The 22,632-nt window shown below is 45.4% G+C and overlaps 2 protein-coding genes across 2 annotated transcripts in view; both read right to left on the reverse strand.

Annotated features, from left to right (window-relative positions):
* The window catches only part of LOC110493208 (pleckstrin homology domain-containing family A member 6), a 168,738-nt gene extending 156,731 nt beyond the window's left edge, over positions 1 to 12,007 (reverse strand). The window contains exon 1 of the mRNA XM_036950069.1: positions 11,517 to 12,007. The gene's annotated coding sequence lies outside the window, so the exon portion shown is untranslated. The remainder of the gene's footprint in view (positions 1 to 11,516) is intronic.
* A 1,525-nt stretch (positions 12,008 to 13,532) lies between these two features.
* On the reverse strand, positions 13,533 to 21,526 carry LOC110494057. Its single transcript, XM_021568749.2, has 2 exons — positions 18,570 to 21,526; positions 13,533 to 15,630 (listed from the first exon to the last, which is right to left on the reverse strand). Exons 1-2 carry the CDS (start codon positions 20,544 to 20,546, stop codon positions 15,436 to 15,438), a joined length of 2,172 nt encoding a protein of 723 aa, XP_021424424.2. The 5' UTR covers positions 20,547 to 21,526; the 3' UTR covers positions 13,533 to 15,435.
* Between the last annotated feature and the right edge of the window lie 1,106 nt (positions 21,527 to 22,632).

Consider the following 22,632-nt stretch of genomic DNA (forward strand, 5'->3'; position numbering starts at 1 on the left):
CTGTGAGGGCATGTTGCTGTCCCCCCCCCCCCCCCCCCCCCCCCTCTCTCTCTCTCTCTCTCTCTCTCTCTCTCTCTCTCTCTCTCTCTCTCTCTCTCTCTCTCTCTCTCTCTCTCTCTCTCTCTCTCTCTCTCTCTCTCTCTCTCTCTCTCTCTCTCTCTCTCTCTCTCTCTCTCTCTCTCTCTCTCTCTCTCTCTCTCTCTCTCTCTCTCTCTCTCTCTCTCTCTCTCTCTCTCTCTCTCTCTCTCTCTCTCTCTCTCTCTCTCTCTCGCTCTCTCTCTCGCTCTCTCTCTCTCTCTCTCTCTCTCTCACACACACACACACACAGTCTGTCCCAGAATGAATAACACAGACACACACACACACCACATGGGAGGAGGAGCAGACCAGACAAAGACATGGATACACATACAGTACTAACAAAGACACACACACACACACACACACACACACACACACACACACACACACAGTGCATTGAGAGGGTCCCATTTCTATCAGTATAAAGTATGGGGGATGGGAGCTTAAACAAGGTGCAAGTCAAGGACAGAGGAAAGGGTGAACATTGCACAGAGCATTATCAATTCCTCTCTCCCTCTCTCTTGCTTTATCTCCCCCTGTATGGAAACTGTCCTTCATCTAACTCTTTATCTATCTTCCCCCTACTTGGGATATCTTCCTTTCTCATTTTTATTTTTGCCCCTCGCACAGTCCCCCATTCCCTCTGTCAGGACACTTTCCTCCTATTCTCCCCTCTCTTTCGCTTCCCCCCTCTCTCTCTTCACTCTCTCCTTTGTCCTCCCTTCCTCTCCCAGAATGGAGGGGTTGCCTGGCTTCACTTACTTGAGGGGTTGCTATGGTAACACCTGGGGGTTTCAGGGAAAGGTGAAGGATGAGCGGCTTAACCTTTTAATCCTCACTGCCCGGTATCCATCAGACAAATTACATTCACATGTAACACACACACGTAGAGACGCACAGATCTAGAAAGACTGTCTATAGGTAGTATGTCTATGAATGAAGCCTTGTTCACTATCCTTAATTACATTACATATACCATTAATCTCTCACACAAACAAACACACACCCACTAATGACATTAGAGTCGAGGAGCGCTGACAGATAAGTACAGTAAAGGATAACACACACAGCCACACCCACAGACAGACAGACACAGGCAGAGAGACCCACAGAGACAGAGAGAGAGAGAGAGAGAGAGAGAGAGAGAGAGAGAGAGAGAGAGAGAGAGAGAGACCCACAGAGAGAAAGAGAGAGATACCCACAGAGAGAGAGATAAACAGAGAGAGAGAGAGAGATAGCCACAGAGAGAGAGAGAAAGAGAGAGCGAGAAAGAGAGAGAGAGTTTTTGAGTTTTAAATAATCTTTATTGGGTTTGGGGGCCCACCACACAATAAATACTCATACAAAACCACAGTTACACATCAATTAAAAACACAACTTCAATTCCTCCTCCACAGTAACTAAACACAACAGCCTCTGAATACCCCATATACTCAAAAACAGATCAATGTTGTTGACAAGTTGTTGACAAAACTCAACCCTTAGTCTCGCTGCCAACATTCCCACCACATCCACAGACCCCTGTCCCTGAATACTGTTCTTTCGGGTCTTCCATATCGCTAATTTTGCTGCACCTAACACAAAATTAAGCAACACAACTACACCCTTTTGACTGAACCTGTACTTTGGCCCAAATATATACAGTTGGGAAGAGAAAACCTCTCCCAACGTTGAGAACCAATCAGTGATCAGTTCAATCATCCCGACCAACCTGGGACACAGTAAAAACAGATGTGCCAGAGATTCAGACAACAGTAGGGTCCAGGTGTACCAGATGCATGTTGGTGGCTATAGCTCCATGTATTATCCTCCATTGGAGGTCAGCTGTCCTCTTATCAATAGGCAGTTTGTATAATGATCGCCAACAGCGTTTTGGAGAGGCACTTGGACCAAGCACACCCGCCCACCTCGTCGATTTTACCCCTTCCAGGGAAGAGGCATGGGACACCTTTACACATATTCTGTACATGGCCTTCTTTCCCACCTCCTTGAACTCCCCAAGCTCCGGCGTATGGAAGGAAAGCAGCATCCCAGCACTTACAATCAGTGCAGGGAACACATAATCCAGACCCTCCTTCCACCGATCAGAATTGGAAGTGTCAGTCACATACTGCAGATGAAGCACTGGCAAGAAGTCGCAGACCTCAGCGATGACCTTCCTCAGTAGGCGAGATGATCGGATCCCCGCTCTTTCTCCCAGCTCCTCCAACGAACTGCTCCTGCTCCGCATCAGATGACCCAGCTTGGTACACCCCACGCCTAACAGGCATGAACGTAGGCTAGCTGAACCCAAAAAGAGGCTCTTCAAAAAGCCACATCCCTGGTGGCGTGCAGGCCTTACGGGACTTGACAAGGACTCTCCAAGCCTGCATAACAGACACATAAAATGGAGTCAGGCCAGGCAAATCACCCCCCTCCAGCTATAAGAGGAAAGGGTGCTTGTCTAAGCCCAAATAGCCCGCTCTCCTCATCAATATGTAGGCTGTTTCGACCCAGCTAGAACCGTCTCTGTACAACAATCTCTGGGCGGCTTGAAGCCGGAAAGCCATGATTCTAGAGGAAATGTCCACCAGGCCTTGCCCACCCTCGTGCAGTGGCAGGTACAGGGCTGCAGCTTTAATCCAGTGTTGTCCAGACCAGAAGAAATTGACAAGGGTCCTCTGAAGCTCTTGTATCAGACCCTTTAGTGGCTGCAAAATCATTAGTCTGTGCCACAGGGTAGAGGCAGCAAGATTATTAGCTACCAGGACCCTTCCCCTATAAGACAGCTGGGGCAGAACCCATTTCCATCTTGACAGTCTGGCACACACTTTCCACACAGTCCACTACACCCTCCCAGTTATTTTTCTGAAAGACATCGGAGCCTAGAAATCCCCCCAAAGTCTTCATCCCATCTCTGCCCCACTGAAGCCCCCCTGGTAACCGTGGATCGGACCCCGTTTAAAGCTGACCTGCCCACAGAGCTTCACTCTTTATCCAATTGACTCTAGCTGAGGAGGCCCCCTCATACACCTTTAAAGCGTTTGAGAGAACCTTAACATCTTCACCCCTTGTAATAAAAACTATCACGTCATCTGCCTACGCAGACAGTGCTATCGTGGGACCCTTCATGACACCTGGCACAGAGAAACCAGTAAGCTTCTCTCTTAAAAAACAATGCATTGGTTCAATCGCCAGGCTATATAACTGCCCTGAAATTGGGCATCCCTGCCTGATGCCCCTTTGGACAGGGATGGGGAAACTCAAACCACCCCCCACCTTCACCATACACGAGGCCCCAGCATACAGTAAATTCACCCAAGACAAAAAAACATCCCCAAACCCAAAGGCTTTCATTGTTTTAAACAAGTACTGGTGGTCCACACGATCAAAAGCCTTCTCCTGATCCAAAGAAAGTAAACCCACATTTACATCAGACAGTTTACAAATGTCTAAAACATCTCTTATCAGAAACAAATTGTCAACAATAGAGCGATCAGGTACACAGTAGGACTGGTCCTTGTGGATCAACAATCCCAGATACTCTTTCAACCTGTTTGAGAAACATTTAGAAACAATTTTGTCTTCAGCGCATAGCAAAGCAACAGGTCTCCAATTTTTTATGAGAGCCAAATCCCCCTTTTTTGGCAACAGTGAAAGCACTGCACGTTGACAGGATACAGGAAGAGAACCCTCATGAAAATCCTCCGCCTTATAGAGGGCCGAGTAGAAATCCACGGCATGTTGACGCATTTCACAGTCATCCGTGGTCACCTTCCCATCAGGGAGACGAAGGCAGACCATCTGTTTACGTTGCAATGTCGACTGTCTTAGGTTTTTTTTTAAAAGCACTAGGAGCATCCATATCCTTGAGGGAAGCGAAACGAGACCTAATCAAGGCACCCTTCACTCTTTCATGCAGAAACGACCTCAGTTAATGTCTCTTGTCCAGGGTCGTTCTGAGTGAGCAGCTTCAATTCAATAGACGTGATGTCCTGTTCAAGGGCCTTGATAGTCTCTTTAACTTCAGTTTGAGACAGAGCAGTATACTGTTGACAAAATACTCGTATTTGGGCCTTCCAACCTCCCACCATTGTCTCAAGGACTCAAAATTCCCTTTTGTAACCCTCCATTTTTCCCAAAACAACAAAAACCTGTCACAAAACATGACATCATTTAACAATTTAACATTAAAATACCAGTACCACCTTTGTGGACTGGACAAGTGAATATCAACAGTAACAATATGATGATCAGAAAAACCCACAGGAGTAATGGCACACCTTCCAACCCTACTACAGTATTGCTCAGATACATACAACCTGTCTAACCTTGTTGCACTGACACGACCATTCATTTTTAGCCATGTGTACTGCCTAACTTTTGCATTCCTTACTCTCCACACATCAGAAAGCTCAAACTCAGTTAATAGGCCAGACAGGCAAGTGGCTGACCGCAGGTGAGGTTCTTCAGCGGTACGATCAACAGTAAAATCCACTGTCCAGTTCCAGTCACCCCCTAAAACCATACACCCCTCTTGATCACACTGTCTTAAGGTTTCCTTTATTTGATCAAATATAGCAATACGCTCTGTACCCTCATTAGGAGCATAAACATAAAAAAAACATCCACCTTGACCAATAAAACCCGACCCTTGACAATCTCTGTTGTAGATACCACAGTCACCCCTAAACCTGAGGAAAACAAGATTGCCACACCAGCACTGAAATTACCGTGACTGAGTACATGCTGCCCCTCCCACCACATACCCCAGTCAACCTCATTTTCCTCATCACTATGTGTCTCCTGTAGGAAAACTACATTAAGCCTTTTCTGTTTTATCACTTCTAATACCCAAGCCCTCTTATTCCTGTCCCTTCCCCCATTAATATTGAGAGAACCCACTCTTAGTACCTCCATATAGAAAAGAGAAAAGAAAAACAGAAGAAACCACAGAGAAACCAAAGAGAAAAAAAGGCACCCTATGAAGCATGATCATCATCATTATTTTCATCTTCTCTTAACCTGACCACGTTTCCCACCACCTTTTGCTGCTGCAACAGCAGTAATACATTTCCTCAAGCGAAACCGCTTCTTCTCACTCAATTGGTCTAACCCCACCGTCTTCTGTAACATCACAGCTGACCTGACAAACTTATCAACATCAAAATAATCTGCCAATTTGACAGATTTCCCAAAAGTCTGATCCAGAAACTCATTTACCTCCTCTAGATCGTAAATTGAGTCCTCCCCAGCTGCTATCATATCAAAATAGATATCCATATCCTTCTCCTGATCCTCAGCTGAGGCCACAGACCACTGACTCCCCTCTACCACATCCCTTTCAACACTCCCCACTTGCATCCCATCACTCGTACCAGGCATCTCCTCCACTACCGGGGAGACTAGCCCCACCTGAACATCATTACTCATAGTGGGCATCTCCTCCACTACCTGGGAGCCTAGCTCCACATGAACTCCAGCACTCGTAGTGGGCATCCCCTCCACTACCTGGGAGCCTAGCTCCACATGAACCCCAGCACTCATAGTGGGCATATCCTCCACTACCTGGGAGCCTAGCTCCACATGAACCCCAGCACTCGTAGTGGGCATCTCCTGCACTACCTGGGAGCCTAGCTCCACATGAACCCCCTCCTTTACCCCAGCACTCGTACTGGGCACCTCCTCCACTACTTGGGAGCCTAGCTCCACATGAACCCCCTCCTTTACCCCAGCACTCGTACTGGGCACCTGCTCACCAGTCTGAGGAACTGGCTCTTCAGATACATCCTTACCTTCTACAACAATACTTTTCTGCAGCATAACATTTCCCTCTAATACAAGTTGCAACTCCGTGCCCTCAACACGGATAACTTGATCCTCAGCAACAGGTGCATGTGGCTGCTCTACCGCTGTCGGTCAACCTCTCCCTACATCAGTGGGCCCAGGCGTTACGATGACCACCTGCGCCAATCCCTCAGCCTTCTCCCTTTTCGGGCAAGCATGTCGCTTATGACCAACATCCCCACACTCAAAACAGCGGTGACTACCCGTACTAGCGTAAGTCATATACAGTCTATAGTCATACTTAATTTTAAACGATAACTCTAAAGTCTGCTCCGGTGAGTCCAAAAACAAAAACACCTGTTGCCGAAATGACAAACCTGTTTCAACACTGGGTGTTTGCAACCCAACGGGACAACCTTAATTGAACTGGCGAACTTCCCAAAGCGCAATAACTCGCGCTCCAATAGCTCATTTGGAATAAACGGTGGTACATTTGAAATCGTTACCCTTGTTGACGGAGAAAAAAGCGGCGTAACTTGAATAAACATTCCTTTAAGAAGTACACCATGCGATCAACAAGACACTCTTCTTTAAGAAGTACACCATGCTCAACCATCCCCATTCGGGCTGCCATCCCCGCCAAAATCAGGGTAATTTCGATACGAAAAACAAAATGCTCAATTCTACCACAACAAAAACAATAACCTTAGTCATGCACAGAAGAAAACGAGCATGCAGAGAGAGAGAGAGAGAGAGAGAGAGAGAGAGAGAGAGAGAGAGAGAGAGAGAGACACACACACAGTTATGCACAACCCAGTTCATCTGAATACACTAGATAACAAAATGACAGGTGTCCATTACATAGAAATGTCAAGATTCAAGCTAAACCAACAGCGAAACTCATTAAGATAGTGCTTGACATCAACGGCCCTCACTGAGCATGTGCGAACCCCTCTGACTGATAAGGGTGACATCAAGGATGGTGTGTGAACATATGTGTGTCATCACCTAATAATCATCCCCTTTACGCATCAACACTCCACTATATTACGCAAAAATATATACAGTTGAAGTCAGAAGTTTACATACACTTAGGTTGGAGACATTAAAACTTGTTTTTCAACCACTCCACAAATTTCTTGTTAACAAACCATCGTTTTGGCAAGTCGGTTAGGACATCTACTTTGGGCATGACACAAGTCATTTTTCAAAAAATTGTTTACAGACAGATTATTTCACTTATCATTCACTGTATCACAATTCCAGTTGGTCAGAAGTTTACAAACACTAAGTTGACTGTGCCTATAAACAGCTTGGACAATTCCAGAAAATTATATCATGGCTTTAGAAGCTTCTGATAGGCTAATTTACATAATTTGAGTAAATTGGAAAATACCTGTGGATGTATTTCAAGGCCTACCTTCAAACCCAGTGCCTCTTTGCTTGGCATTGTGGGAAAATCAAAATAAATCAGCCATCTGTACAAGGTGTGAAGGTGCTGGAGGAAACAGGTACACAAGTTAAACAAGTCCTATATCGACAAAACCTGAAAGGTCGCTCAGCAAGGAAGAAGCCACTGCACAAAAACCACCATAAAAAAGCCAGACTACGGTTTGCAACTGCACATGGGGACAAAGTTTGTACCTTTTGGAGAAATGTCCTCTGGGCTGATGAAACAAAAATAGAACTGTTTGGCCATAATGACCTTTTGGAGGAAAAAGGGAGAGGCTTGCAAGCCAAAGAACACCATCCCAACTGTGAAGCACGGTGGTGGCAGCATCATGTTGTGGGGGTGCTTTGCTGCAGGAGCGACTGGTGCACTTCACAACATAGATGGCATCATGAGGGGGGAAAATTATGTGGATATATTGAAGCAACATCTCAAGACATCAGTCAGGAAGTTAAAGCTTGGTCACAAATGGGTCTTCCAAATGGACAATGACCCTAAGCATACTTCCAAAGTTGTGGCAAAATGGCTTATGGACAACAAAGTCAAGGTATTGGAGAAGCCATCACAAAGCCCTGACCTCAATCCAATAGAAAATTTGTGGGTAGAACTGAAAAAGCGTGTGAGCAAAGAGGCCTACAAACCTGACTCAGTTACACCAGCTCTGTCAGAAGGAATGGGCCAAAATTCACCCAACTTATTGTGGGAAGCTCGTGGAAGGCTACCAGAAACATTTGACCCAAGTTCAACAATTTAAAGGCAATGCTATTAAATACGAATTGAATGTATGTAAACTTCTGACCCACTGGAAATGTGATGAAAGAAATTAAAGCTGAAATAAATAATTATCTCTACTATTATGCTGACATTTCACATTCTTAAAATAAAGTGGTGATCCTAACTGACCTAAGACAGGGAATTTTTAGGATTAAATGTCAGGATTATATACAGTTGAAGTCGGAAGTTTACATACACCTAACCAACTTGCCAAAACTATAGTTTGTTAACAAGAAACTTGTGGAGTGGTTGAAAAATGTGTTTTAATGACTCCAACCTAAGTGTATGTAAACTTCCGACTTCAACTGTATATATACATACTACATGACCTAAAAATATGTGGACACCTGCTCGTCGAACTTGTCATTCCAAAATCATGGGCATTAATACAGAGTTGGTTCCCCCTTTGCTGCTGTAACAGCCTCCACTCGTCTGGGAAGGCTTTCCACTAGATGTTGGAACATTCCAACATCCATTCAGCCACAAGAGCATTAGTGAGGTTGGTCACTGATGTAGGGCGATTAGGCCTGGCTCGCAGTCGGTGTTCCATTCCATTCGTGCCATTCATCTGCCACCATCACCTTATGTTTCACCATGATAATGCACAGCCCCATGTCACCAGGATCTGTACACAATTCTTGGAAACTGAAAACATCCCAGTTCTCCCATGGCCTGCATACTCACCGTACATGTCACCAAATGACCATGTTTGAGATGCTCTGGATCGACGTGTACAACAGCGTGTTCCAGTTCCCGCCAATATCCAGCAACTTCACACAGCCATTGAAGAGGAGTGGGACAATATTCCACAGGCCACAATAAACATCCTGATCAACTCTATGCGAAGGAGATGTGTCACGCTGCATGAGGCAAATGTTGGTCACACCAGATACTGACTGGTTTTCTGATCCACGACCCTACCGTTTTGTTAAGTATCTGCAACCAACAGAGGCATATCTGTATTCCCAGTCATGTGAAATCCATAGATTAAGGCCCAATGAATTGATTTCAATTTCCTCATATGCATGTTGCGTTTCATTTTTGTTCAGTATATATACTGAGTGTACAAAACATTAGGAACACCTGCTCTCTCCAGGAAATAGACTGACCAGGTGAATCCAGGTGAAAGCTTTGATCCCTTATTGATGTCACCTGATAAATTCACTCCAATCAGTGTAGAGGAAGGGGAGGAGACTGGTTAAATAAGTATCTTTAAGCCTTGATACAATTGAGACATGGATTGTGTATATCTGCCATTCAGAGGGTGAATGGGCAAGACAAAATATTTTAAGTGCCTTTGAATGGGGTATGGTAGTAGGTGCCAGGTGCACCGGTTTGAGTGTGTCAAGAACTGCAACACTGCTGGGTTTTCTCACGCTCAACAGTTTCCTGTCCATGTTCCCACGAATTGAGGCTGTTCTGAGGGCAAAAGTTTGGGGTGCAACTCAATATTATGAAGGTGTTCTTAATGTTTTGTACACTCCGTGTATATTCGCTCCGTTCTCAAACACATATCCCACATCCCTCTCAGTAACGTCGTTGATAAGCCGAGGAGATGTTATTGTAACCTGCAAACCCATTTCTACGACTCGGTGAGGATTGACATAAGGACAAAGGTTGAAACGAAGGGAGGGAGATAGATAGATAGATACATAGATGCAGTTGTTGTTGTTGTTGTTGTAGGTCTGTAGCATTCCTCTGCAGAGAACAACTGTATTCACTCCACCCAGTTTTTTTTTGTGTGTGTGTGTGTGTGTGTGTGTGTATGTGTGTGTGTGTGTGTGCGTGCGTACGTGTGTGTGTGTGTGTGTGTGTGTGTGCACTGAGACGTGCTTAAATTCCTGATCACACCCTCTGCCGGAGAGGGTGCAGTAAGCACTGCAGCAATAACCCCACTCCCTGCAGAAACACACACACACTCACAGCTCAGCAAAACCATTACAAACCACATCTTGCAGTCATCATAGAAAAACAGCCACGGAAATGCAGGACAACAGTTCTATTTACCTTCCAGAAACCAATCAACACACAGCAAACAGCGGAAGAGATGGAGGGAAAGAGAGAGTGAGGGCAGAGAGAGGGACAGAGAGTGAGGTGAGATAGAGAAAGAGAGAGAGAAAGAGAGAAGTGAGATAGAGAAAGAGAGAGAGAAAGAGAGAGGGAAAGAGAGTGAGGCTAAGATAGAGAAAGAGAGAGAGAAAGAGAGAGAGGCAGACAAGAGACAGAGACACGGTGAGAAAACAGCCAAACAAACAGCAGTGTTGTCAGCAGAGGCGCTTGGGACAGAGAAGAGGGATGTCATTCGCAAATACGGCTCTATTCTGGGGATCATTTCAGGCCGCACCCCTGGCCGGGAGCTAGGAAGCACCATCAGAACACGGTGTGACCTGCCAACAGACAGGACGCTTGTGTGCGCGTGGGAACGTGCATGTGTGTTTGTGTGTATGTGTCCATCCACAGGCATTCTTAAAGAAGCGTCACAAATCCAGTTTAATGCCTAAATCAGAAGCACCTCAACTGCCAGCAACTGCCAGAGTCTCAAAGAAACAAAAAACACACACACACGCACTCACACTACAATACCCTAACGCTAAGGGCATTAAAGGGTCAGGCTAATTCCTCCGTCACTGTCAGGGTGTATTAATGGCAATGTTAATCAGACACCTAGAGCCACACACACACACACACGCATTCACGCACGCACGCACACACACACACGCACACACACCGACACACTAACACTCACACTTACACACAGCACACAGGACAGGCGCCTGTTGAAGTCAATAACGCTTATCCTCTGAATCAAAGTCCACCTCATCCCCCCTGCTTTGGCTCAGATCGGCTCTGCCGGGCTTGTCTGGGATGGGATTGGACGGGCTTAGTCCTGCCATGAGCCGTTTAACATGCAGCAGAGCACTGCCAAACATCACCCATCAACATGCATGGCTGGAGTGTTATAGAAAGTATTTTGTATGTGTGAATGTATATGCAGAGTGTGTGTGTGTGTGTGTGTGTGTGTGAGAAGAGGTGGTGGCACCGCTGGGGTCCCTGACTGACAGACTATGCCCATCTGCAGCGGGGCACCAACAACCTGGCTACTGGTGCCAGCCACATCTGAGCCCCCACACCCAACCACAACCATTACTTCAACCCCTAGCCAACCTCTATCCCTCTGAACCAACCCTGGCTCTGTAATATGAGAGAGAGAAAAAAACGGCGTGCAGGAAAATAGACACAGTCTATGACCATCGACATCAACACAAAGCAATACACAGTAGGCAATAAAACAAATACACACAGAGAACCGTGTAATGAACAAGCCACACACACTCACTAGCGCTCCCTCTTACTAGCTTGTTCACGTAAAACCAAGACATGTTGCAAATTAACTGGAGCACACACACACACACACATAGATATTATGAATCTGCGTGTCCCTTACCAGCCACCTGCTGATGTGTTCAGTGTGCCCCTCCTCCTTCCTCCTTTGTAGTCAGTCAGTGAGGGTGTCAGACAGTCAGGCTAGAACAGTGTACATCCATCCATCCCAGGAGAGAGCAGCAGGCGGTCGGTCAGCCCGGTTAGACAGCAGGAGACGAGAAGAGAGCGTGTGACCAGGCAGAACACACTGTCTATCTATACCTACACGTCCTCACAATAACAGGGGAAAGACAGCTCTCGGTCAGTCAGAGAACCAGAGAGAGAGAGAGAGAGAAACAGAGAGAAACAGAGAGAGACAACAGCCCCAGTAGCTACAGGCACCAGCGTGACTGAGCAGGGATACAGGACAATAATAGGCATCGTCTCCTCAGGAAAGGATGGATAAAGGAGGAATGAGGGGAAGACGAGGAGGAGGGGGAGCGACCTATTGACGCAACGGAGCATGCCCAGTCGAAAATGCCAGGGTATTTAAATGTCACATGAGCCCATCCAGGCTGCAGTCCTTCTGTAAGCAGTGAAGATAGAGAGAGATGGAGGGGAGCGGGAGGGATGGAGGAAGAACGACAGAGAGGGGGGGGGGGGTGATTTTTGGATCGGTGGTGGGTGGTGACGTCACGGCTGTTCAAACCTCCTTTCATTAGAGCGAGAGAGAGAGAGAGAGAGAAAGAGGGAGACCTGTAATCTCATCCTAGGCACCACCCCCAGGCATCCCAGTGAGCCAATGAGGTGACAGTATTGGTCAGTCCCCCCCAGGATGTCCCTGCAGGAGAAGCACATTACCTCAGAAGAATAGAGTTCTCAGAAGGACAAAAGAAGAAGAAGGACAAAAGGAGATCAGCTAACAGACAGTGTAATGGAAAGAACACAATGTAGATCAAACTTTGAGGTTAAAGGTCACACATGTCGTATGAGAAAATATAGACAAATCTCAATTTAACTGGTTCAGATTTGATCAGTTCTTCATATTTTGATTATGCTGTAACCACAAAAACCGGGGAGGACATACACTGAAATCTGCAATCAACCTGCTTTGGGCGTATCCGACTACACATTTTCACCGTTTCTACCAATAATAAATGGACATATACTTAGTGTGTGCTACTTGGTTTGCAAAAAAGGCTAGTTCAATGCATTTCAATTCATTCATATACAAATTGGTCATGTTATTACACTGCAAATCACCATTTCTGGTTGTCTTCAGCTGAAAACCATTACACAGTGACCGTTCTCTCCATTCCAGACTGGTCGTTTGTCTCTATGGCTCGACTGGTGCACTGTAATGACTAACAAGCAAGAGCGACCTCTAGTGGTTGAGAAAGATTACTTGAGAATATGGCTCTCTCCTGTGGGCATAAAACTAACTACAACAAAATACCACTGACAATATCGTATCCCACTAAAAGGATTGCTATCCATAACGTGTAAAGGATCTGCATAAGGATGTCTATAGGATAGCCATATATACAGCCACCAATCTCATACCTCATTTTAAGTGCCTCTACAAGGATTGGGTCCAAATCAGTCCTAAAAATATGCTAATCTTTCTATAATCCTTTCCAGGCGGAGTATGCCTGTGATGTTTTGGGGAGACCGTTTGACAGCTGTCTGCATCTGTGCATGTTCTTTTATCTTACTGCACCTCTCACATTGTTGACTGGCTCCAGTTGCTAGAGATTGCACTACCGCTGACTATAATAAATACTGGGGCCTAGTACAGGTCCGGTGCATGCAACGTTACAGGACGTTCAGAAAGAAACGTGCTGTGTCAAACTACAAATCACCTTGCTTAAGTAACCACTCATTATTATTTGTAGATCAGTCACAATTTACCCACAACGCACCATGGATTTGACGCTGTTCGAACACGGCCATCGTGTTGATGGCGCAGTACCATTTTATAACGACGGTAACCGTATTCATCTGGTGTCTCCAAGGAAGAATAACGGATCTCCCAATTCTTCCTCCCTTATTCTTTAAAACGAGGAGATGTGGCGCAAGAAAAGAGACAGAAACATTGTTCATAATTGAAGATTTATTTTCACTGAATATTAATTCAAAATGTATATTATAAGGAACAGTGTAGAACTACTAACTCATCCTAAAATATTTTACAAAAATAAATCAATTTCATGTTAACTGTATTGACTAAAAGAACACCAAGTTAAATTAGTTATATTTTTCAGTTCCCAAGCATCTTTTATATATTTGATTTTCTCCATGACACTGAGAATCACTTCAGAACAACGTGCATTTCACATCCCTGCTTTCTTTCCAACCTGGTCACACCAGCGATGAACCCTTTTAGCCACATAGGAGAAATTAACCCCTCAAAATGAGTAACACAACACTGGGTCTGTACAGGCATTACAGGGTTAATAAATAGTGGGGATAGGTAGTCTAGAAATGGAGGAGTCGTAGAGAGCTTGCTTTCCTCGTCTCCTTTCCTAGATGACCACTGATGGATGCAAGCTCTGGAGAAGGGAAACACATTACTGAAGGAAACCTATTGGTGCAAACTGTAAATAGATTAAAGCAATATTGTTTTGTTAGAGGAAACCACAGTGATGACTAAGGGAGGTAGACGAGGAGGCCACTAAAGATGCATTGATCATGCAAATAATTTCACTTCACCCTTACCCATAAGCATTCACTTCGGCCTTTACTGATCATTGGCTTGCAGCCAGAGAATTTTTTTTTTTTTTTTTATCTTGCCTTGTACATTACTGGATAGGTCACAAGCAGAGCAATGCTATTGTCTATTCTATGATGGTTAGTGTATTCATACTGTGGGCTGTTATGAGGAAATCTACAGGTGTAAATACTGGAAGAGCCAGTTGAGGGCAGAGGTGGGTTATCTTTGCAGTTAGCTAATAATACATGGGATAGAACTGAAGTCAATGGCTAAATGAACGAAACCAGGAAGAGCCCACAACAACACAGGCTTGGTTTCAACACTTTACCATCAATACAGTATAGAGGCTTGCTATACACGTCAACATACTGTAGGTTTACACCCTCGGCTTATGATCAAATAGAACACTTTCAACATTCGGGTACTCTGCTTGTTACGGCGTACAGGAAGCCTTGAATTATTTATTCTTCTTCTGTTATTTCAAACCAGGTTTGTTTTCCAAAAGCTCTTAACAAACCCGATTCAGCTCCGGGGAGCAGTGTGACATTTGGATATGGGTGCTCAGGGGGATAATACTGAACATTTGAAATACTGAACAGGACAATAGGCACGGCCTGGGATCAGGTTAACATGAAACAGAACACTACCAGGCAGAGACCCAGATAGCACGCGTCAGATAGAGAAGGAAGGTGCAACACCGAAAGGTTCAGTAAACTCAACGGGACTAAAAAAATGTTTTGAATCCATTTTAAAACTAAAAGAAACAGTCTTAGCTGAAGTGTAGAGTTCTGCGTTTCAGTCAGGTTACTGAGCACACAGCCCAGCAGGAAGACCTGCTCTGTGTTCGACTGAGTTTCTCCCACTGGAACCAGTAAGCCCTTATACCTTTACATTACCAGCACTCCTCCTAGTTAGCAGTCATCCTGAATCACATCGTAAAATAGGTTATCACTCCACTGAGGTTAAAGAAAAACAGCAAACGATCAGGAAGAGGGCAGTGAAGAGAGGGAGCAAGTTTTTTTTATCACATCTTCCCCAACACTCCAGACTGACGGTAAGGGGGGGTGAGGAGGGATGGATTGTATGGGGGTTCTCAACCGCTCTGATGTAATCTTTTCTACACACCCAGGTTGAAGTTGAGGTTTGGGGGTCAACAGGGAAGGGGATGAAGCATGACTTAGAAGTTCTGATGCATTCTGTTGAAGATGGGACTGGTGCTACAGGGGTCACAGAGAGACAAGACAGATGATCAGAAGTGTTGTAGGACATTAGGGGTCAGAGGTCAGGATCAGTTGTAGTGCTGTAGTCTCTGGTAGACGGCTACGCGGAAGGTAGTGCTGAGGACGTAGCCGATGCCGTCCTCCACATCCTGAACACGCCGGAGGAAACGAGCACGGTCTCTGGCTAGCTCCTCCCACGGCCCGCACCGGTCCTCGTCGTCCTCGCTGGCGTAGAACTCCTCCACCGTGTCACAGAAACACACCTGGAGTAGGACAGAACAACATAAAAATCAGCTTGACATGCGACTACAACCTCCTCACTAAAACACACCTGCAGGATACAGAGACGTGAGACAACAGAGATCTCAACTTTCAACATGTCACTGAAACTACAATTCAGCTTAAAATGAAATGCGTCGCTTAACACCCGGGGGATATTTAATTAAAAAGCATCACTGGGTTATATTCCTAAATATTCTGAAAGGACTGCAGGACAATGCATCCAAAATCCAGGACTACAATTATGTCCAAAAACACTTCCATTAGAAACTGTAGGCCTAAACCCAGACATTCACACACATGGAAAATCACACTTGCTCCAGCTCTCTGCACATATTACTTTTTTTCCCTCCAAACTCACTATACATCTAGCCTGCTACAGCAGCAACCATACGGGCAGAAACTGGAGAGGCAAAGTGAGGGAGAGGCAAAGAGGGGTAAAGAAGCTGAATCAGTATCACCATGAAATGACTGTTTGATGGATGGCCTGTAGCGCATCACAGACGCACTGCATAAAGCAGCAACCCACTGAGCACTGCAGACGGGGAGCGACTGACATACACTATTCAGAGTGGAGGTTATTAACTAAAGATGAAAGACACTGAAATGTGCTTGGCATGGGCTGGAGGGCTGCGAAAACGTTGCAGGAGCGAGGTGGTTATGAGCTGACGCTCCAAGCCAGAGAAACGGAGAAGAAAGAAAAAAATAAGGCCGTCGGAGAAATCTCTTTCCCTCCCTCTTGTCTTGCCCAGTTATCACTGTTGCTAAGTAACGTGGCAGTTCTGTGCTCATAATAGGGGGGATAATGTCACAGAACAGGCATGGAGAATGAAGCCCGAGCATTTCAAAGAAATCCGTGGGATTGTGCATTGGTGATTAAGTCTACTCCCATGGTGATGGTCTCATAGCATTAGACTGCATTTGATTAGAAATGTCTAGAATGAAAGATGCTTTCCCAGCAGTTATAGAGCTCCAGAGGTTCTCTAAAAACCCACTCTGTGTTTCTCGGACGCGTCTCCCTGGAGACGTAAACATGCTACGCTCGTTTCCCTGTCTGCATGCCAACTGACTAGACGCCAACGTTCTAAATCCATCACACGCACACACACAGAATGACACTGGTTCAACAACCAGCATAAGAATTTCCCTGACAGTGATAGCCACATTGGCTATGGAGCTTGAACGATGCGCTACGTCGCTAACAGAGGAAATTTGTATTCGTTTTCATGAATGGAGGGCACAAGCTTTTAGGGCACTAAACTTGACTACTGCACCGACTCAGATGCCTGATGATTGGTTAAAAGAAATGGATAATATGATGATAGTTGGAGCTGTATTGTTAGATTTCAGTGCAGCCTTTGATATTAAATAGTTTTTGACAAAAAGTTACTTGCTATGGCTTTACGTCACCTGCCATCAAATCGTTGGAGTTATTTATCTAATAGAACCCGGAGGGTGTTCTTCAATGGAAGCGTCTCTAACGTACAATATGTACAGTGCAGTGTCCCTCATGGCCGCTGCCTTGGGCCGTTACTCGTCTCTATTTTTACAAATGATTCGCCGCTGGTCTTACACCAAGCTAGAATGACTATTTATGTGGCTGATTCCACACTCTACATGTCAGCACCCAACGCCAGTGAGCTCACTGAAATTCTAAATAAGGAGTTACAGTCAGTATCAGAATGGGTAATTAATAATAAACTGGTCTTAAATACATCTAAAACCAAAAGCATTGTATTTGGTTCAAAACACTCTCTAAGAGCTAAACCTCAACTGGAGATGTGACCATTGAGCAAGTTGAGGAAGCTAAAAACTCCTAGGTATAACAATGGATGGTCAATTATCATTGGCAAGTCATTTTGCTAAAACTGATGTGAAGATATGTCTGTAAGAATAAAGAAAGTTGTTCTGCATTTCTTACGCAAAAATCAACTGTACTAGTTGTTCAGGCTCTGGTCTTGTCCCATGTTGATTACTGTCTGGTAATATGGCCAAGTGCAGCAAAGAAAGACCTAGCAAAGCTGCAGCTGGCTCAATACAGAGCAGCACGTCTTGCCCTTAACTGCACACACAGAATGAACAGCAACATGCATGCCAGTCTTCCCTGGTTGAGGCTTGACGAGAGATTAACTGCTTGTCTTCTAGTTACGAGAAATATTACTGTGACGAAAATGCCAGATTGTCTGCATAATCAATTAACATTCAGCTCAGACACCCAGAAATAACCCACAAGACATACCACCTGGGGTCTCTTTAGGTCCAAAACAAATTCAGGGCAACGCAGTTTTATACAGAGCCATGATTGCATGGAACTCACATTTCCAATTGCGCATGCAAACAGCAAAATTACTTTTGAAAAACAGATTAAAACAAACAAAAAACGAATGGAATGGCAGGGACTGTGAGTGGACATGCACACATGGACACATTATTCTTGAGTGGTATTGTTTGTATATTTTTTTGGATGCATTGTTTGTATATCTTATTTTACATTTGTGTGACATTCGTTTTCTTTTCTTGGTCACATCACCTCACTCACATGGCCAGGGAAAACTCCTGGACCCATCTATGAACGATAAAATGGGGCGTGGCAGAGTGTAACATACTGTCATAATACATCAAGTACACTACAGGAGATAAAAGACTTCCTCTTCAGCTACTCATTAACAAATACAGCCGTTTCTGACTGCTGAGTGGGAAGATTCAATATTTTATGACTCAATGGATTTCCACATTTTACAACAGTCACAAGAATGCGAGTGACCAAGGTCCACAGATGACAATTTGACTGATAAGAATAGGACTACCTACAATTCCTTGAAAAACATGTATAAGGAAGAGACGTATAACAGTGTGTGTAAACATTATTTAGGCCTATTACGAACTCTCCACTCGAGAGAACAGTGTCCGAAGTCATACTGACCTTTTTTACTGTGACACAGCCCATGGTGGCGATCTCTGGGATGGAGAGGGTCTCTGAGAAGCCACTGTCTAGCCTCTCCTCTGCTGCCTCTTTCTTGTACTGGGGAGGCGAGTGGCTCTGTCCCTGTTCATGACGGGGGGAGCATGGGGTTGTCTTGCTGCTCCTCTTACAGCGCGCCCCTGTCCCTGCACCTGCTTTAGCCCCTGTCGGCTCTCTAGTCCTGAGCGGGACCTGGAAGTTGAAAGGGCTGTAGGGGTCTGAGGAGGAGCTGAAGGAGTTCCACAGCCTCAGGCTCTCAGCCTCATCCACCTCACCGCTGCTGGACTCATCCCCAGAGCCAAACTCCTCCGCAGGAGAGGAGGAAGAGGAGAAGGGAGAGGGGGGTTGCTCTGGAGGTGAGGCTTGAAGGGAGCAGGCTGCTGTGGCTGTAGAGGTGGACAGGACGGTTCTAGGGCTGGTGAGGAGGGGGGCAGTAAAGTTTTGGGGGTTATAGGGATCATTGCTTTGGCACAGTGAGTTCCACAGTCTCTCCGTTTCTGAGTCTGGCCGCTCGGAATCGGATGCATCCTCCTCATCTTCATCTAGCACATCGGAATCTGAGAATTGTGACGAGCTGTCACCGTCAAAACCATCGTCATCCTCGCTGAGCGAGTCGTCTGATTGGCTGTCATCACTGCAGGGGCTGCCCATGATGTAGGCGATAGCCTTGTTACTGCACCGAGGTGTGGAGGGGGGCGCAGCGGACACCATTTCCTCTTCCTCAGAGTCTGTGACGTCCGAGTCCTCAACCTCCTCTTCCCCTTCCATCCCTCCTGTGAAGGCTGTCTCACCCAATTCTCCCTCCGGCTCCCTCTTACCAGAGCTCCCCTGTGTTGGTGTGTCTGTCTCTTTTCTCTCTATGATCCCCTGTAGCTCTTCACAGGGAAGCCTCAACATGTACAGTCTGGAGGTAGAGTGTTCTTCTTCCAGACTGGAGTAGCCATTATCCTGGTCAGGGGTGAGAACTGACAACTCACTGAAGGCAGTGACAGCTGCAACACTGACAATATGACTTCTGAAACAGACTGTTTCCCGGTGATCTAAGGGGAGAACATCAGGGCTAGGGAGAGATTCTGTCCCGGTGGCCATTTGAAGGCTTCCATTGTCCGTTGGCTCCTCTTTGTGGCAGAAGGGTCCAGTCCTTTCGCCACCATTGCACTGTACAAACAGCTCTGTTGGCATGGTAACGGCGGCCTTTGTGCCACACTCTGGTTGACGACAATGGACGTTGCGGTTGTGATTGTTTTCCACAGTCCTCTCTCTGCTCGACGACAAATTTGACAGCAACCCTTGAGCACTGTCATCGGTTCCCCAAAGCCCGCCCCACCATTTACCATCGGTACTACTCTTTGCCCTGGCTGTCACCGCGTCGGATGAAAAACTATCCCCGCCAAGGACGTGCCCTTGCTTGGCGTGTTTTATTTCCTGAGACGACGCTGCGTTCAACAAAACTTTACCGAGAAAACCGGTTGCGAGGTATCCTACCGGAGTTTGCCTTAAATGTAAGTCCATTTCAGCAGCATTTCGAATCCCTAACTCGCTAAGAGAATCTGCTGTCAACCAATTCATATTACTATAACCTGACGCTGGTAGCCCATGCTGGTATTGCAGGTATGGTAGGTGGTGTGCATGGTGCGGAGTTCCAGGCAATATGTCATCCAGTTGTCCTAAAAACGCACTTTCTGCCTCTACAAAGTTCTGCTTGAAATCCCAACTGACCCACCCTGACACACTGTCGGCCAGGGCAGGATTCCGAGGGCGCCCTGGTAAATAATTTTGCAGAAATGACAGGGCAGGCCTAGAAATCACGGAGAACATGCCCATCAACGAGCTGTTCTGGTTTGGTTGCCGGAGAGAGGCCACTGCATGCCCGGCGGCAGTGGATGGAGGTGTCTGCACCCCAGAAAAGTATTCCCCGCGATTCATGTTCCTAAACATTCGTACTACTGGCTTGTGGCAAACAAATTGTCGCTATGCAAGATAACTAAATGAGTAGTTTTAATAAAGAATACCAATTGACTGCTTGTCGTTGTGCAGTTTGTCTAAAGCGTTTTGGTTAGCTAACGTTGCTGCAGCTAGCTAACTAAGTTAGGTATACGTCCAGGAGCAACGTTAACACGTTGTTATGAAACAACTAACGTTAGCTTAAGTCCATTACGACCAAACTTAGGTCTGGCAATCAAGGATAGCAAGAACTTGCAACTTGGTAGCTAGTTTTCACAGCTGTTAACAGGCTAGGTAACGTTAACTAACGACGTTATCTTGATTTGAGATTGTTCGTTTCGTTGGCAGTTGTCGTTAGCGACAAAATCTGGTAATTTAGCTAGTAACTTGGTGTGCATTTCAGATCAGTGAAAATGCCATTACGGTCCCTTATCCATTACAGAAGGTTAGCAATAGCATACCGGTTAGCTCTCCTTAGGTTCCTGGATAGCATCGTCCATGTTGTCCGCGACTCTCATATTCTTTCGCGCAGTAAGATTCGTAAAAACAGCGGTCGTCGTGACGGTAGAAACGGAGCAGAGACTTGACGAGTCATAACATAGGGATAAATCCAGGTCCAACGATGATATAAGAGCCATTTTTGGTCTTGCCTGGAGAAAAAGCTGGTTGAATTCCAGCACGTAACTAGAACTTAAACTAAGTTAGCTACTAACACTAACCAATTGATGTTTTGCGCCACAATCAGTGGTCTGAAAAAGAGACTTCAACGAACGGACTATATGTATATTCACTCGCTACAATGAACCTAATCGAATGCCACCGTAAGACAAATAATAGTCTTATCTAGATACCAACTAAATATATTATTTCGCTGTAAGAATTCAGGGCTATATTTCTCCTCTTTTCTCAATCGTTGTTTCATTTCCTTGTGCGGCTGCTCATTTGCCCGCTTTTCACAAGAGGATTTCGTCAGAAACTTTAGGGGGCGTCGTGAAAGAGCCTTTGTAGAACTGTTTAGGGACCGTCGCAGAGTTACCGGCGTCAGTAAACCACATAGGCGGTGTTGCAAGACACGCAGTGTCCCGGTTATATAATGAAGTGAATCCAAGTCCCGACTCCTGCAGTGTATAGAAAAAGCTCAGTGGGACAGGTGTTGAATTGGTGATACTTCACACTGAATAAAAAAAGATTGGGTTTCAAGATAAACTGAATAGTTAGAAATATTGCATCTTAAAAATAGGAGTTTGTGTCATATGTCTTGCATAGGGTATATTATTTCTGAAATCAACCCATACATCAGGACTTGGAATCATATATGGACCCCTATAGGCCTACTAGTGTGTTTAGCATCAAGTTAACATTCCACTCTGTTGCCCTCCAGTTGCAGAAGGCCTATGGATGGCTACTATACTGACACAGCACACAACAGCAATAGCCTATCTTTCACGTTTCTGGAGCATGTGATTAATAAGTGATGCAGCAAACCCACGGTGGTCCTGATCGCTGTGAAGAATGGGTGTTTGGTCCCATTTGAAGCCATTAGTGTTCTACTGGTTTATTCTGTGAGAGGTGTCTGCTGCTCTGCTGAACTTTTGATGCAGCAGTGTGTCCTGTAGGAGGCCACCCACCCATGCATGTATTTATGAAGTATGCATCATGTCCCATTTTCTCTGAGTGCTGCCTGTACGGTCTTCTTAAGGCATCAAATATTCATGACAAGACATTTTTCAATTCCCCATTTTTAAAAGGAGGGTTGCACATCGGGATGAAAATCCTACTCATGTAGTAAGTGCTCTCTTTGTGATCCGTCAATGTTTATATTGAAAAGTATCTTGTTTCAATCTCTCCCTGTCAGACATGAAAGAGTATATATTTTACAGCAAAATTAGTGTCCACTCATCTGAAAGTTGCCAGAGATAGCATTAAAAATAGTGTCCAGACCAAAATCTATATAATACATTGTATTTGTACAATGGATCGAATCCCTGAGCTGGCAAAGTAAAAATCTGTCATTCTGCCCCTGAACAAGGCAGTTAACCCCCTGTTCCCCGGTAGGCCATCATTATAAATAATAATTTGT

The sequence above is a fragment of the Oncorhynchus mykiss genome, chromosome 17 (assembly GCF_013265735.2).
Source record: "Oncorhynchus mykiss isolate Arlee chromosome 17, USDA_OmykA_1.1, whole genome shotgun sequence".
Classification (NCBI taxonomy): domain Eukaryota; kingdom Metazoa; phylum Chordata; class Actinopteri; order Salmoniformes; family Salmonidae; genus Oncorhynchus; species Oncorhynchus mykiss.

Bases quoted from the DNA above. Each gene is read 5' to 3' on its own strand.
- LOC110494057 (XM_021568749.2), bottom strand. From the start codon at position 20,546: ATGTTTAGGAACATGAATCGCGGGGAATACTTTTCTGGGGTGCAGACA. The intron at 15,631-18,569 runs GTCAGTATGACT...GTCCTACTCCAG, and splicing joins GCTGTGTCACAGTAAAAAAG to GTGTGTTTCTGTGACACGGT.